The sequence below is a fragment of the Ictalurus punctatus genome, chromosome 5, assembly GCF_001660625.3.
Source record: "Ictalurus punctatus breed USDA103 chromosome 5, Coco_2.0, whole genome shotgun sequence".
NCBI lineage: Eukaryota > Metazoa > Chordata > Actinopteri > Siluriformes > Ictaluridae > Ictalurus > Ictalurus punctatus.
The window spans coordinates 26,102,014-26,120,362 of NC_030420.2; the positions used below are offsets into that span (position 1 = coordinate 26,102,014).

General features: G+C 35.0%; 1 protein-coding gene across 5 annotated transcripts; it reads left to right on the forward strand.

The window, feature by feature from the left end:
* The first annotated feature begins 363 nt into the window (after positions 1 to 363).
* On the forward strand, positions 364 to 16,284 carry LOC108265844 (uncharacterized). 5 transcript variants are annotated; one of them, XM_047155678.2, is made up of 8 exons: positions 364 to 715; positions 970 to 1,085; positions 4,420 to 4,642; positions 7,017 to 8,164; positions 8,855 to 9,000; positions 9,674 to 9,893; positions 13,915 to 14,096; positions 15,247 to 16,284. In XM_047155678.2, exons 4-8 carry the CDS (start codon positions 8,134 to 8,136, stop codon positions 15,295 to 15,297), a joined length of 630 nt encoding a protein of 209 aa, XP_047011634.1. In that variant the 5' UTR covers positions 364 to 715; positions 970 to 1,085; positions 4,420 to 4,642; positions 7,017 to 8,133; the 3' UTR covers positions 15,298 to 16,284. The 5 variants fall into 5 exon arrangements, 4 of the variants coding, with proteins under 4 accessions (XP_047011634.1, XP_017324081.1, XP_047011633.1 ...); XM_047155677.2 differs by having other exon boundaries at positions 365 to 699; XM_017468592.3 differs by lacking the exon at positions 4,420 to 4,642 and having other exon boundaries at positions 364 to 699.
* Positions 16,285 to 18,349: the final 2,065 nt, after the last annotated feature.

The following is an 18,349-nucleotide window of genomic DNA, read 5'->3' on the forward strand; positions in this document are numbered from 1 at the left end:
ATATATATATATATATATATATATATATATATATATATATATATAAGCCTATTATTTATATTTATTTTCTATTGTATTAAATATTTTATATCTATATTATATATATTTGTATATAGTTTTTATTGGGGGTGCAAGGTGGCTTAGTGGTCAGCACGTTCGCCTCACACCTCCAGGGTCGGGGCTTGATTCCCCCCGGGGTCATGTGTGTGTGGAGTTTGCATGTTCTCCCTGTGCTGTGGGGGATTCCTCCGGGTACTCCGGTTTCCTCCCCCAGTACAAAGACATGCATGGTAGGCTGATTGGCTTGTCTAAAGTGTCCGTAGTGTATGAATGGGTGTGTGAGTGTGTATGTGATTGTGCCCTGCGATGGACTGGCACCCTAATCAGGGTGTACCCTGCCCTGTGCCTGATGCTCCCTGGGATAGGCTCCAGGTTCCCTGCGACCCTGAAAAGGAGTAAGTGGTTGAAGATGGATGGATGGATGGATGGATGGATGGATGGATAGTTTTTATTGGTACCTTTAATTTGGTAGGCTTTCTATATAGTGTAGGCTGTTTCAGCAGCAGACGCCTATTTAAAGTGCGTGCAGGAACTAGTGGTGCAGAAGTACTGGAGCTGCTGAAAAACAAACCCTGAACGGCAACAACGAAAAAACAATCACCAAACGGAAAAAAATGATGCGACTGAGCATTGCTATGTGTAAGTGTTGCTATGAGTAAGTGCATTTCCAGTTAAAGAGATGGGTTAAGGAAAAAATGGGGATTTCCATTATGGACAGAATGTAAACAATGAAAGCGAACGTAAAAGAGCAAATAAATAAATAAAATAAACACAAACCAACCAATAACCAAATGTGGACTCAGTTTTCAGACTGCAAAGAAACGTATAATCGGTGCTATAATTAACTTAAAGCATTGAATAAAGTGTGTCGCTTGAATGAATTGACAGTATTTCTTTCTTTATTCTCAGTTGTTAATCTGCTTGAGCTGTCCATATCGGTACGGGATGAGCAGAGCTTCATTACAATCCCATGCCAAGCAAAACGTGAATCAGAAGTTCAGTACAGGAGAATCACCTGGTATAAGGTAATAAACATGTTAGTAGAAAAGAGACACAACAACAGTTTAACTGGCAGGTTTCCTATCAAATCATAACAAAAACATACGTCACCCGGAATACCAGGAAGTTCACATAGCCTGTAGCATACTTACAAACTGTTTAAAAAAATCATCCGCGTTACAAAGAATCAGTGAGAGCATGTAGTTTTATAAACAAGATATAATGTAAATGCTTGCATTAAATACACTCATGTAGGCTGCAACAGAAGCCTGTATACACTTTATGCGCGCAAGTGCACGTCAAGTCTGAGTTTGCTCGGCTATGGGAAGCCAAACAATCCAAAAGCTGGTCAAAATTGAGCTATCCGGAAGAACCGAGCGGAGCAGACCAAATACCAGCGCGAGCCACTGGGTAGAACCACTGAAGCGCTGATATGCGCGAGAACCACTGAGTAGAACCACTGAAGAGCTGATATGAGCAAGAACCACTGGGTAGAACCACTGAGTAGAACCACTGAAGAGCTGATATGAGCAAGAACCACTGAGTAGAACCACTGAAGAGCTGATATGAGCAAGAACCACTGAGTAGAACCACTGAAGAGCTGATATGAGCAAGAACCACTGAGTAGAACCACTAAAGAGCTGATATGCGCGAGAACCACTGAAGAACAGCGCAGCACAACTGATATGCGCGAGCCACAGGGTGGTGCAGGCGGACTTAACCTCTGACGAGGAGAGCTTGACTCCAGACCGAGCTAAAAAAAAAAAAGTCATGACGTTTTGTTTGTAATATTTTAAATCAAAGTTTGATTCAGGTTATACTTGCCAGTTCGGATTAATGTATCATTTTAAATGTGACGTAACTAATTACACACATAAAACAGTGAACAGATTTGATAAAAGTTCAGCATGTGTCATAAATATGATTTAGTATATATACGTAATTATACACAACTGTATGTAATGTATGCACTTAAGCCAAAATGATTGTAAATGTGTTTATGTAATTTATATTCTTTTCACATGCCCACAAAAGTGAGATGCATAGTCACATATAATTACATTTACTTTGTGGCAAGAAAAGCATATAAATACTGAATTGGTGTTGTACAGAACATTTTAGCTCCATGCACATAGCCATAGGTTACAAAACTTTATTTGTTAATAGGTATTTGACATTACAAATAATCCAACATTATATAAATACTGTAAAAACTTTATAGAGCAGTTTATTGGATTAAATTAGGAATGGAACTGAACTTTGCCACTGGATAACTCTACAATTTAATTGGGCTTACCTGCACAATGCTCTTTATTGTAGTCAACAAATACTACTTTTGGGCAAATACTTTACATTTTTTAAACTCTGTAAAATATGTTCTTATATTTTACACTGTATGATAATAATGTTTAGATATAAAAATGATTCCCTCTAATGATCTGCACATAATCATGCCTGCCATGACCTGTTGTTAAGTCTGAACAGCTCATTCACTTGATTCAGCTTGACTAAGCATTTGCAATCTGGCACCTTTCAATATAGAAAAAACACTGAAGTCTCACAACAGCTTCAGAGACCAACCAAAAAACAACAGCAACAACAACAACAACATTCAATTCGATTTTGTTTATATAGCATTTTAGACTTTGTTTTAAAGCAGCTTTACAAAAATCCTCACCATGGCACTCTTTGTTCTGCATAGACCCAGAAAATGGAGTTGAGTTAACTGAACTCTAGAGCATGTATGTTTATTTGATTCTCCCCAATAATTCCAATCCAGCAACGCGCAGCTCATTTTGAATGGTTTTAGCTGCACTTTTATTCAATTATGTTTGATACAGCAGCTGTGCTTCCTGCTGCAAGTGTGCGAGGTGTACACAGAACTGCTGATAGCATGGATTTATCATTAACCAGGGTTGGTGGTTTTTCTCTGAAAGGCCACACTAAACCTGAAACTAGGCCAAAAAACAAAAACAAAAAAACAAAATCAACAGCTATTGGAAAGAGACACATTTTCCTATTTTTCAGCCTTTGAGTAGGAAACAATTTTCAATTTCATAATCAACCTTTCCGTCTTTTTTATTAGCTTTTATTTCTGATTATTTTCTATTAAAAATACTTTTTGTAAAATTAGTCCAGTTTGGCATAAAACAACGACCTTTGGCAACCCTCTTCTTCACTTAAAATTGAGCATGGGGCAGCATGATGTTTTCCACAGTGGGCCTCTGTTAGTGCTTGTCGTACAGTAGCTCCCTTTATTATTTAACCCCGGTACAAAAGATGGCACTGCACAACTTCCCATTTCTGACACCTGCTTATTACTGAGAGGAAGAAGAGAGCCAGTATTCACTTTTTTTTTTTTTTTTTTTTTTTTTTTTTTTTTTTTTGCAAAAAGCTGTTTACACACTTTTTGCAAACTGGCTAACTGAAAATGGATGTTATGTATGGAATTGTGAGGTATTTGGTGATTTGGCCATTGCAACAAATACTTCTTTAAAGCTAAGTCCTTAAATTTCTAATTTTAAACAGTATACACTTTTTAAATAATCAATGATGTGAATTTTATCAAAGTCATTCACATACTTATGGGAAAACCCAGATTATGTTATTTTTTTAAATCAAATTTATTTGGGGAGTTGTGAAATGTTAATGTTCCTTCAAATTGATGAAGTGTTGACTATGAATAGTCTTTTTTTGTGGTCAGTATGATAATACAATGACTCAATAATGGGGCACTTAGCTATTTGAATAAGAGTCCAAGAATACTTATATGCATATGTATGACAGGTGCAATGCTACTTAGATTTAGAATATATGCTTGCATTTCAGTGTCATCAAGAAGATAGCCACAACATAATAAATACACTTATATAATATTTAGTGTGTAATTTTGAATCAGTGCTTTCAGTGGACACCTTGTTTATGTGTGTATGCAGAAGGATTTATTAGCAGCGAGCATTTAATTTCGCGTATGTCACTGATGCACTCTCACTAAAATGGTGGGTGCTTGCATCTTCTTCTTTTTCGGCTTCACCGTCAGTAAGACAGTTTTGTACCTGAGCGCCGTCAAGTCATACTTTTATGTAAGTTCAGCGGCTCCGGGCATGTGAACAAAAGCGAGAATCTCATTGGTAGGCTAGTTTTTGATGCGGCGTGTCAAAATAAAACCTAACCCCTGTACGTTAAAACTGTATGTATGCTTTTATGCCATGCGTTTCATGCCTGGGTGTGAACACTCTCAATGACACCCACTGGGGCGTTAAACGTACCATTTTCATGCTGCGAAAATCCTCCTGGTGTGAACAGGACTTAAGCCTTTTTCTTTTTTTAATTTTTATATTTTATTGAATTTTTTTACAGGTAGAATTGGGGTCTGAAGTGTTAACTGGTCTTGTAATGAAAGACCTGCTTACGCAGGAAACTGTCCTCTATAAATTTGCTAACCAGTCCTATGAAGTGGAAGATGATTACTCTTTGCTACTCCCGGAGGCTGTGCAGACGGACTGTGGCCGTTACCGCTGCACTCTGTGGCCTCCGGTGGGCCATTACATCCAGGATGGTGACTACGAGTACTATCCATTAGGTAATTTTTACTTATCCTCAGTTCCACATTTCACCAAACTGTTATCATTATTATCCTTTGAAAGATCATTAGTACAACTGAACACATCCGTTCCAAACGTGTGCTCCTGAACTAAAGATAAGCATAGTTCAATTTTAGGTCTAGGTGATATATGATTTGATGCTGAAGGTGACATAATTATACAGCTTTCTTTTTACAGTCAGGGAACATTATCAGTAAGTATCAGGACTTCTCATCAAATAATTCAAATAAAATTAAGTATGCTTCCTGTTAAATCTTCTGCTTCCTTTCGATGGTTTCTGTGCAACAGTTTAGTGACAGAAATCTTAGTGGACAAAAAAATAGGAGGCTTTATTATAATATTTACAGTATTTACACTTATAACACATCAGTAGATCTATCTGAAATCAAATAACAGTAATATGTAAATATCACAAGTGCCATTTAACTAGCTATTTAGTGGTTTCTTTTACATTTTGATGCCTTGTTAAAGGTGTTGGACTTTATCTTCGGCATCTTGTTCTATTCAGATGTTAAAGTATTTTTTGGCTGCTCATTCCTGAAACTAGGTTTCATTCTGAAAAAAATAATAATAAGTGATGTCTCTAACCATGCACAAATAGGAAACTTAAACCACACAGCCACCACCGATACTGCAGACTGAAGCATAAAAAATGTCATATGATGCATGTGTAGAAGTTGAAAATAATGAGGGTACAAGGGAAAATACAAGGGTAACATAGCGAACAAGTTAGGGAACCTTATGACCTCCAATTAACATCCTGCAAAACTGGGGCCATATTACAGAAATAGCTGTAAAATCATAGCTCTTTAGTAACCATGACAACTACAGTTCTCATTTAGGAGGATAGCTGTTAGAGAATAACAGTTCCTATTTAGGATTACAGAAGCATACAAACTTGCCATAATCCCCTGAACATGTTCTAACATTAGGATTACCCTAAACATGGCTTAATGTTTTGAAGACAGAATGTTTTCTTTACTTGTTAGACAACTGTTTAACACAAGAGTAGCTTGCCTGCTAGCATCAACTAGCATAATGGTGTTACATTTATTTACATTGTAAGCTGTAAAAATAGACACACAGGGATTCAGAGCTGAGTTATTGAGGATTTAATACTGAAATATTAGTACCACTGTCATAACTACGAACTTGAGCACTATTTAATAAGTATGCAGTTACACACAATTATGACCTTGAACCAATCTTTTTCTTGAACAGTATCGGTTTGAGCAAGAAGCAATATTAAGTCCAGGGCCACTGTCAGACAGTTTGATGTAAGCATAATGTGCCATGCAGAAATTAATGTTCTGGGTTATAAATACATTTTTAAAAATGCAACTTGAGGCCAATATCCATCCATCCATTTTCCTGAACGCTTATCCTACACAGAGTTATGGGAGAGTATGAAGCCTATAACCTGGACAGGGTGCCAACCCATTACAGGCCACAATCCCACAATCCCCACATTCACACATCACAGCCAATTTGGTGAAAATGCCAGTCAGCCTACTGTGCATGTCTTTGGGGGAGACAGCCAGAGTGCCTGGAGGAAACCTCTGAAGCAACATGCAAACTCCATGAACACAAGGTGGAGGAAAATTTGCTAACCACTAAGCCAATTTATCCCCCTAAGTGCGTCCCCTTAAGTGTGTCCCCCTAAGTGTGTGTGTTCACGTGTAACTTTCTGTGCCCAACATAAAATAATTCTTAAGCAAAATAATAGGATATGCTGGATCAAGTGCTAATCTATAAATTTCTGAATAATGAGGGTGAAAAGCCATGTTGACAAATTAAACCAAACTCACAGTCATGAATGTGATTATCATTGTCTGTTTATTTTTTAAAAACCTCTTGCTTTTATTTTACATCATAGCATAAATTACATCCATCTTTTCTTCAGGCTTATGTATAAGGGCGGCAGTGTAGATATTAGAAAAATCCAGCAACAGTGGAGGCATGAACTATACACGAATAGTCTGAATAATCTGAATGCCACACCTAAAAAATGGACTTAAGTTTTAGCTCTGAATACGAACAACTGAATATGAATAGCAACTTGTCATTAGGTAACAAATATCTAGGTAATGCCAGATTACTGTATGTACTAGTTAACGACTTCCTAACTTGAGATAAGATACTGTAAGATATAATATATTATTCCTATATTAAGAAGGACATCCTATTATAACATGGATTTGTGAAGAAGAAGCTTATTTTGCATATATCTAATTTTAGGACTAAGATCATAACACAAACACATTACAAAACCTAAAGTGGTAGCTATTTTGAATTTAATACAGTATATGCAGATGCAATGTTTTAATATGTTTTTGTGTTTTTGTATTTTAGACTCTGGTTGCTCAAGACCTCATCAGCAAATTAAGACCATTCCAAGTGAGAAGACCAAGCTGACTTTGTTTAATGTTCCTGTAATTCTTGCAATCTCAATTTTGCTTGCTGCTGGTAATATGGGGATTGTTTACCTCAGCTGTAAAAAGATAATGCAGAATAAAAAGGCAAAGCAGGATATGGACTATATGTAAACATGTGATAATGAGTTTAAAGAAACTTTCCATTTTCTTTTTATTATTATATATTTGCTCAACCTTACAGTCTATAGATTCTAGAATATGATATGTTGTTATTATATATGTATTATTATTGTAAATAGCAAATTATTTTATTAATCAAGTGTACTTCATGGTTTATACTGTTTACTGTATATAGTTCTATAAAAAAAAGAAAAACACACATTGCGTTTATACTGTACCTGTCTTCTGGAATTCTTTCATTTTTGAAAATGTCAGAGAAAATTTTATTTTCTTACATTAATTTCTGTGAGTTCATATTCAAAGATTTGTATCCAAGTTTTATATGTTTCTGTAAAGCTGCTTTCTGACAATGTCCATTGTTAAAAGTGTTATATAAATAAAATTGAATTGATTTGAAGGATTTAAACATTATCATGATATGTAAGGGCACACTGACTTTAGGGTACCATTATTATTATTATTATTATTATTATTATTATTATTATTATTAGTAGTAGTAGTAGTAGTAATAGTAGTAGTAGTAGTAGTAGTAGTAGTAGTATCAATAATAATAATAACAACAACAATCATAATAATCATCCTTATCTGAACATTGGTCTCATCCTAACAATTGTTATTTCAGTGTGACAGCTTTAAAGTTTGAAATGAGGTGCAGAAAACTTGATGATGGAAAACCAGAACAAGCTGTTTGTGTTTTTGTTACATGAACTGACATTTTGTCATGTTTTTTTTCCTTTATGTTGTTATTCAAATGTTAGAAATAAATCTACTCGACTCTTACAAGAACTGCACAGTGCAAAATACATATTGCTAACACAGCAGCATACCTTACTTTCCCCTCCTTACATGCCTCTCACTTCCTCACTTGGTGTCGGAGCTGAACTTGACAAAGTAGGATTAGCCATTGGTGAAATATGAAGAATCGCACACTGTCTAGAATACTGGGTAAGCAAATATTCTCATTCTACTATTTTTTTTAACCTTTTATATCAAGTGTGAAGGCTACAATGAATTTTTCAAAAATATTTATAGCTTAAGGACATACGAAAGTTTGATGACCATGTCTAATCAAAGCTTCATATGCTTACGTGAGATATGGACAAGACAATGAAAGTGATTCTCTTTGTTAGGTTTGACATTTTTATTCTGTGTTTATTTAAAGGACATTTAAACACTGTTTTTGTTTTTTTGTTTTTTTTAAATCCATGACTTTTGTTAATGTTAAGATGAATCCAATATTTGCACAGACTAAGTCTGTGATTCAGGTAGTTACTGAGGTGTACTCATGGCTCTCATAATAGAATGGCACAAATCACAATTCTTTAACAAGAATCCATGCAATAGAAAGCATGACTGAGATGCTTTAATAGCTCTGTAGGGAACTGTGTCTATTTGGACTGGTTTCATTATTTATAAGCTGCATTTTGTTGTGGACAACAATTTCCTACTTGCACTGTTATTCAAAAACTGATATATATTTATGCTTGTGAAATATAAAGTGTGTCTATTGTGTGAGGTATTTATTTATTTAATTAATTAATTTTGCTTGTGGCTTTTATGTATTGAAGTTTTATTTTAGCTGCAGATAACTAAATGGAAGTGAATAGTTAAGGAGTTTTGTGACTGTTTCTCCAGCCTTGTGTCTGGCCATATATACAGCTCTGTGTACCACCAATGAAGAAGCAACTGTCACAGTCCAATCAGAATACGACACTAACGCCTTCTTGCCCTGTCCTGCACTGTCTTACAGTAAACATTACATTTCCCTCACCTGGTACAAGGTACAATGCAATATTATTACCTGTTTTGAATTGACCTATTAACCCCATTTCCCATTTTATCAGATTATTTTAACATAGACTAAGTATATGTAAGTGAAATTACATATTATACATATATAAACATATACTACATATATACAAATATAATATAGTAATCTAATAAATATATGTATAATTGTATACATTAAAATAACTTATAATTTATAACTTAAGTTGTCTGTGTGAGTGATACACATGTACCCTGATGTTTTTCTGTTTCAGGCATCAAAGAAGAAATGCTTGCGTGTTTCAAATAAAACCTTTCTTATACAGATGGAAATGTTAGATATTTTACCATATGGGGGGCTTAGTGGTTAGAACGTTTGCCTTGCACCTCCGGAGTTGGGGGTTCAATAAGTGCCTGCATCCTGTGTGCGCATTGCATGTTCTCCCCTTGCGTTGGGGATTATATTTTCTCTGTGTTTCCTCCTCCAGTCCAAACAAATAAGTTGTAGTCTGATTGGCATTTCCAAATTGTCTGTAGTGCATGAATGAGTGTGTGTGTGTGTGTGATTGTGCCCTGTGATGGATTAGCACCCTGTTCTGGCTCCAGGATCCCTGCGTAGGATATGCAGTACAGAAAATAGATGGATTTTCACCAACTAAAAATATTTATTTATTTATTTTTCTTTAGGTTTCCCCAAACAAAGAGGGCATTATTAGAAATTCAACCAAAGAAGGCAAACCACAACTATATAAGAACTACGAGAATCGTACAGATGTGTCTCTTACCGAGGAAGGTTCTCTAGTCCTGCAGAAGGTTAACTTTTCACAAGCAGGGATGTACAAGTGTTACCTGGCTGGAAAAGTTGGACACAGAAATAATGAGTCATTTGTCATACTGAATGTAACAGGTAACTTATGAATGTGAATGGCTTTTGAAAATGTATATAACTGTCGGTCTGTGAGGAATTGGAAAACAGGGTGGTTTTCTTCAGAATTAGTGGAGTATTCCTGTTTGTTTGTTACCTTAACAAGTTTTTTTTTTTTTCAATTCAATGTTCCAGTGTCAAGTGGCTCTTTTCATGATTGACTGTTTATCCTAATACATCCTTATCCGGGACGAAGATGTTTTTTTCTGGCTTATCATCTGCTGCTGGTACTTTTCACGCAGCAGCCTATGCTCCAAATGAGTATGCACAAACCATGGCATTGTAGGTACTGAAAGGGGCTCTTACACCCTGGGTGCCAAATTTAACCAAAAGAGAAGAGTACATCACTCTGTTGATGTGGAAGTGGAAAATATGCCTTTAATCTACAGCAAATGAAATATGGACATGCATGTTTTAGATTGATCAGATTTGTTGATCAGATCTAATCACTCTCACTACCACTCTTCAGTCCAACATTGTATAGGCACTTACTCTTCCCATTACAAATGTGTAAGTAGCTGAAGCTTCTGGCTATTTCTTTTCTGCTACAAAATCCAACACATTAGCTTACATTTTTCACTTCCTGCTCTGACCAGCAGTGTTAGAGGAAGGATGATAAATAGTTGGCAGTGTTTATGTAGCCTGCGAGGTTTGTTCATTGCTATTATGCTGCTGTAAGGGAAAGGCTCTGCAAGTGCTTGTTAAAGATGCTTTGGTCTCAGACAATTGGGGCATTGATTATTGTTCATCAGCCTACTCCACTGGAGGCTTGGCAAACAAACAGCTCACCATCCTGACCTAGAATACAAGAGGTTGGGAAAGTTCACAGCCAAGTTATAAATTTATGAATTTATTAAAAAAAATATTAGTCTGCCTCACAGTTCCAGGGTTCTGCATTCAGTCCTGACCTCAGGTAACTATCTGTGTGGAGTTTCACATGCTCTCCCTGTGTTCACAAGGGTTTTTTCCAGATACTCTGGTTTCCTCCCAGTGTCCAAAGATATGCATGGGTAATTTATCTTGGCTAAGATAAATTACCCATAGGTGTGAATGAGCATGTGAATGTGTGTGAATGGTGCCCTGTGATAAACTGGCGTCCCATTCAGTATAAATTCTCCTACCTTGTGCTCTAAATACAACCCAGACCAGGATAAAGTGGTTACTGAAGATGCTCGTTATCCTTTTGGCCCTTTCACTACTTCTTGCCTCTCTCTTCTTTTTGCATGCCATTTTTGAAATCATGATTTATGTTTTATGATTTTATATTTTCTTGTGAACTGGCAACTCAGCTAGGCTCATCAAACTAAATCGCAATTCATAGACAGTGGACTAAATTATTTTATGTGAAGGTTATTGGTTGGGAAATTCTGACTTATTTCATCAGTATTGCACAATTTTGTAGATTTGCCTATATTATATTTCAATTAGAATGATTTAGCTTATTATGTGAGTTTGAACCTGTATCATTCTCTTGCTTAGTGGATTTAGTCCAGCAAATGAAGCCTGCACAATGTTCTTTAGATACTATAGCTCCTCGCCTCCTTATCCAAGTTATGGATGTTGTTGGCTTAAGTCTACTGTTGATAGTGAACTGCAGTTTGTTAAGTGGTACTGTGCCATCCTGCTTTAAACATGCTCTGGTGCAACCTCTTTTAAAAAAGCCCAGTCTGGATCCGGCAGTACTAAATAATTATCGACCAATTTCCAAACTGTCCTTTTTATCGAAAATCCTGGAGAAGGTTGTTTATCATCAGCTCTCTCTCTCTCTCTCTCTCTCTCTCTCTCTCTCTCTCTCTCTTTATAAATAGAAATGGTATTTTGGATAAATTGCAGCCTGGATTTATGTCACAACATAGCACAGTGTCTGCTCTCCTTCAGTGTCTAACGACCTGTTGCTAGCTGTTGAATCAGGAAATTGGGCAACCATAGTCCTTCTTGATCTTAATGCCGCCTTTGACATAAAATTTTGCTAGTGCGTTTGAAACAGTGGGCAGGAATTCAAAGGACTGCACTTGAATGGTTTTCCTCTTATTTTAAAGGGAGAACGTTCTCTGTAGAATTGGGTAATGTTTCTTCCTTCTCTGCATCCATTACCAGTGGATTTCCACAAGGTTCTATACTGGGCCCAGTTTTATTTTCTTTGTATATGCTTCCTTTGGCACATATTTGTCAAAAACACAATATATCTTACCGTTGTTATGCTTATGATACTCAGCTTTATCTTCCTTTAAAGCCAGGGGCAATTCTGTTTTACATTCACTCTTTTACTGTTTTTATGAGATAAAAAAATGGAGGCAACAAATTTTCTTCACTGACGTGGTGGGGGCTTCCCCCCCCCCGCCCCACAGTTCTACCAAATCCATAATTTATCAAGTAGGCACTCTTGCATCTATATTACACAATCAGTTAAGGAATCTTGGTGTGATTTTTGATTCCAATTTAAAGTTTCATATAAATTCTGTGGTAAAAAGTTATTTTTTTCAACTAAGGGCTGTTGCAAAATTGAAGCGTGTTTTGTCTTTCAAGGTTCGAGAGGTTGTTATACATGTTTTTATGTCTTCCAGATTGGATTATTGTAATTCATTGTATTATAGTATTTCTCATGCCTCATTATCCCGTCAGTCCAAAATGTTGCAGCTAGAGTTTTGACTGGGACTAGGAAACAGGCTAGTATATCACCTGTGTTGGCGTCTCTCCACTAACACCCAGTTAAGTTCAGAATATAAGGTTTTATTATTTGTTTTTAAGGTTGAAATGGCTTGGCACCTCCCTACATTGCAGAACTCCTTTAGCAGTATATGTTCTAGATCTTTAAGGTCATTGCAGAGTTTACATTTAATTATTCCTAAGTCTCGTTTAATATCAAAAGGAGAAAGGGCTTTCTCTGTTGTGGCTCCATGTCTCTGGAATGGTTTGCCTTTTCATATTAGAACCTGCACTACCCTTGAGGTTTTTAAATCTTATTTGAAGACTTACCTCTTTTCTCTTGCTTTTGACTGTATTTAGTGTGTTTAACCATATTAGTTGTTTCGTATTGCTATGTCCTTGGCATATAAAGCACTTTGATCAACATGTGTTGTTTTTAACCACAGCTATATAAGAACTATGAGAATCGTACAGATGTGTCCCATACAGAAGAAAGTTCTCTAGTCTTGCAGAAGGTTAACTTTTAACAAGCAGGGATGTACAAATGTTACCTGGCTGGAAAAGTTGGATACAGAAATAATGAGTTTTTGGTACTTTTCACCCAGCAGCCTATGCTCCAAATGAGTATGCACAAACCATGGCATTGCAAGTACTCGAAGGGGCTCTAACTCCCTGGTTACCAAATTTAACCGGAAGAGAAGGGTACATCACTCTGTTGATGTGGAAGTGGAAAATATGCTTTTATTCTACAGCAATTGAAATGTGGACATGCATGTTTTATGATTGATCAGATTTGTTGATCGGATCTAGTCACTCTCACTGCATCTCTTCATTCCAACATTGTATAGGCACTTACTCTTCCCATTACAAGGTCTAAGTAGCAGAAGCTTCTGGCTGTTTCTTTTCCTGCCACAATCCCAACACAGTAGCTTAAATTTTTCACTTTTTTGATAGTTTTAAATCTTATTTGAAGACTTATCTATTTTCTATTGCTTTTGATCGTATTTGGTGTGTTTAACTATATTATTTGTTTTGCATTTGTTTTGTATGGCATGTAAGCGGTTTGGTCAAAATGTTTTGTTTTTAAATGTGGTATATAAATAAATGTTGTTGTTGTTCTTACTGTTGTTGTTTTGTGCATACAACAAATCATTCATAGCAAGTTGCCTATGGCCTTCTGGAATTTAGTTAGGAAACCACCCTGCAATCCGAAACATAAGGAAGTAGAACTTCAATCAGATCATTTGGATTTCTGCAGTTTTTTTTTCCATTCCCAACCCCCAGCAAGACCTTAAAAAATCTAATTTATCAGAATTTTAAACATTTTGTTCATTTTGTCCTTTTTAAATCAATATAGAGAGTGTTACTGAGACAACACCAACCATGGATGTCACCAGCAAGTTTGTTCATCATTCCACTGAGTTGAACTTTTCTATGGTCGGTCTGGTTCTGCCAGTGGACGTGAGCCCCTTGTCTGTCTTGATTGGATTCTTAAGTCTAAGTCTGAGCAAAGCTCTACTCTGTTTTGTGTGTGTGGGGGTAAGTGTTTTGTATTAATATGTTTTTTATAATGCTGGCAATTTTATTTCATAACATCTCATAGCTTTCATTGTCAAGTATGCTTTCATTATCATTCATGGTGCTAGAATTAACATGGGACAACATGAGGCACCAGACCATGGTTTAATTGAATTGAATGTGTACTAAATTTGTATTCAGTATCCCAGCCAATCAATCATGATCATGAATGAGTACATGGCAGAGATGGTGCATCTAATCAAAATCCACTCTTTAGTATAATTTGGTGAAATGAGTGTAGAATTTTCCAAGCTAAATTATGGTTATGGCACACAGCCCTGCTGAAAAACCCCAATAGAAAACATAGAATTTGTAATGGTTTAATGGTTATAATGAAAATTGTATTTGTTTTAATAGAAACTGTAATGGAAATTTGTTGCCTTCTATTGCTGGCATATTATGTCTAACGGGTACCATTAAGGACCAATAATGGTAATGGTAATGGTTTTTATGGTTAGCTGAAGATTTGTAATGGTATTTCTATTGGACAACATTAGAATTAATGTGATGGTTTCTAATGGGGAGAGAAGCAAAAAACCTCAAATGTAAAATGTTAAAATATATATATTTTTAAATAAACTGTATATACATCAGTATGATGCATTTTAATAATGTACATTGCATATAAGCTCTTTTGGTTTTAATGTTGCTTGATTTACATTCTCTGCTGTGGAAACCACATAGCACAAAGTTTCATTTCACAGCAGTCTGAACAACTTCAATTTATGTAGTGCTACACTCAGTTGACCTTTCTGTGCTTCTATTTTCCATCCTGTGTGACATAAGTGTGTATGTGTGTGTGTGTGTGTGTGTGGGGGGGGGGGGGGGGGGGCATCTGTGCAGAAATGTCTTCACAAGTTTTTTTCATAATCATAGCAGAGTAGGTAGTAGAGTAGCAGAGTAGCTGTGATGACTAAAATCTGATTAATGGTAACTTTAACCCTTACACACCCACAATAGAAAGAATTTTTCCAGTATATGTGGAATTATATGTTTTCATTTTAAGCGATTCAAGAAGAGTTTTCTTAAATTATTTCCATGACAAGATTCAGACTAATTTAAACTTCATAGACTGACATTAACGATACACTACTGATCTTTCTTTTAATAGGGGATGGCAAGCTTTAAGGAACACCAAAGAAGAAAATTATGGGCCAAGTGAGAGAAAAGAAGTCCTGACCTGAGGATAATAAAACATCTACATTTTGTTCAAAGACTGTTTATTAATTTAAGTCAGGTCATTCTGAATAAATAATAGATGTTCACAATCATATATAACTTGTTTGTTCACTGAGAAAGTACGAAGTGACTATCATAAATCCAGTTTAATTATGTGTTTTTGTTATCCTGTACAAAATACTGATATTTCAATTAGTCAGTAATTTCATTTACTTATATTTACATTTATTATGCTAACACTTAAGGATATTATAGCCTATGTAGCCTAAACTATACTCTCCTCAATATGTCTGTGTAACATAACTTAATAATTGTGAAAATTTCTACATTTGCAGGTTAACATGTGTGTGTATATATATATATATATATATATATATATATATATATATATATATATATATATATATATATATATAAATGGCACAATTTTATCCAAAGCACTTTACACTGTGTCCCATTCACCCATTCACACACACTCACACACCAATGGTAGCAGAGCTGCCATGCAAGGTGCTAACTTGCCATCAGGAGCAACTTGCCCAAGGAGTCATGCGGTCCAGGAATCAAACCACCAACCCTACAATTACTGGACAACCCACGCTACCAACTGAGCCACCCCTATATATGCTTGTTTTAGAAAATAATTTTTGCATTCTTTTCTAATTTAATACAACAATTTTCATTATAAATTATGTCAGTTATTTCAGTTGAGTGAAAAGTAGAATCTTTGAAACATATTTAAAATATTTACATGAATTTGACACAAAGAACTTGTCATTTGTGAGAGAATAATCAGCATTTCAGACTCATAGTGGCAGATTCAAGCAGTTGTAGTTATTGAATTGTGTTTGTGCTAGAAAATTTCCAAGAGAAAAATATATTTGTGACAAAATATTCTACAGGAGTGCAACTCTCATTGCATGAATTTACATACTGAGTTGGGGATGAATAAAATTTGTCCATGACTTCACATTTTTGATACGGGTGTGTGATTGCATTTTGCACAGTATTCACTGCAGCAGCTGTAGCAAAAATGTGAGCATATGAGTTTCTTAATTTGTGATTTGTAGAATAGGATTTGAGAGAATAATTTGAGAAGGTGTAACTGTTGTGTTGTGTTTGTGGGAGAGGGAGAAAAATGAAGTACAAATTCCACCGTCACAGGTGTTCAGTATTTTTGCTCCAATAATTACTTCATAGATGTATTTTGGCTGGATACTTCCAGTTTTAACTGAACAAGATTTGGTCACTTTATTTATACTATCACTTAAGTATAACTTCGGAACCAATGTGTGAAATGATGTACTGTAGAGGTTCTAATTGATTGGAGCATGGAAACATGAGAAGTCATTTGAAAATTATGATGTCAAAAACTATATATTTACAAATATATAACTATAAAACTATATATAACAAAATACAGTACATTAATATATATATATATATATATATATATATATATATATATATATATATATATATATATATATATATATATATATATATATATAATTTGTAATGTTTTTCATGTCTGTCCGTTGTCACTATGTTATGAAGTCATCTGATGAGGTTTTTTTTTTTTGTTGTTGTTTTGTTTTTTAATCAGTCCCTATTTGAATATTTTAACCTTAAACTGTTATGAGGTTCTTAGCTTACTTCCTTATGAGAAACCATCTTATTCCTCATTACCCACAACATACTATATCTATACTGGAAATCTAAAAATTCTGATCTTTGTTACATTTTCATGATCTGGAATTCTTTCTGAAAATTAGAGATTGAAATAAAGCGCTCATAGCTACTAGATCAAGATGTGCAGTTACTTTTTTATCTAACAAAGAATTTTGTAACTCCATAAGAAAGGTTATTGAACTATCTGGTTTTGTAATGATAAAAGAATTACACTGGATGTGAAGATTTTATTGAACTAAAATAAAAATGTGTACTAGCTGTATATACTAGCAACCCTCTTTATATTCCAGCCTCCCTCCAGGTTCAGTAACTCCCAATATATTATATTAATGTAGCTGCTTTACATAGTTAAGGAACTGCTTGGGGCTAAGGTGTGCTTAATGACAGCAATGATCACATAAAAATATCCAAAAATAAAAATAAATAAATACAAAGGCATGAATGGTTCAGCGGGTAATTTCAACCTGTGGTTTTATTTCAATCACGACTGTAGTGCTTTGGGTGAGTCACCAAGTAATATTGCATCTCTGCAGGAAGCGCCTCCTTAATAAATGCTGGCATATGAGTCTGTTATTTCTATGCTGTTCAGATTGTCAACTTTTCAGTCTGTTCTCGAAAATACAAGTCAAAATAATTTTCATGAAAACTTCTGCCATTTCAGATTTATAGTAATTTTTTTTTCTTCCTGTAACCAGGGTCTCTGCCAGAAACCATGCACTCAGCAAGCCCAATGGAAACAAACCGATGTGGACTAAATAATTTTCTTCCCCTTTAAGGCATGAAAAGAACTGTATTGTTTTGTGGACCATATATTAACACTTTTTTAAAATAAATAAATAAATAAATAAAATAGCATGGAAATACGTGATGTTTGTGCTTTTATAATCTACATAACCTATGTACAATTAAATGTAATTTATTTCATAATTGCACAATATATGTTAATTTAAGCATCAATTTCACAAATCTTGACTAATAAACATATTACAAATCTTGACTAATAAACAATGTAAGAGCAGTTCTGACAGTTGTGCTGTCAAATGATTTATGTTAATGGTTTAGATTAATGTCCTTATTCTAATGTTATTGTTTCTATAGTAACAACTCGATCATAGTAAGGCAGATACTCCACATAATCTCAGACTAACAACAGACAAAAGATGTTGTCAGTATATATGTATATATATATATATATATATATATATATATATATATATATATATATATATATATATATATATATATATATATATATATATATATATTAACAAAGACCTGCAATCGTTGATTTGGTGAAGCTTTCTCTAAGGAGCTGTTTATTGTAAGGAGATGTTTATCTATCT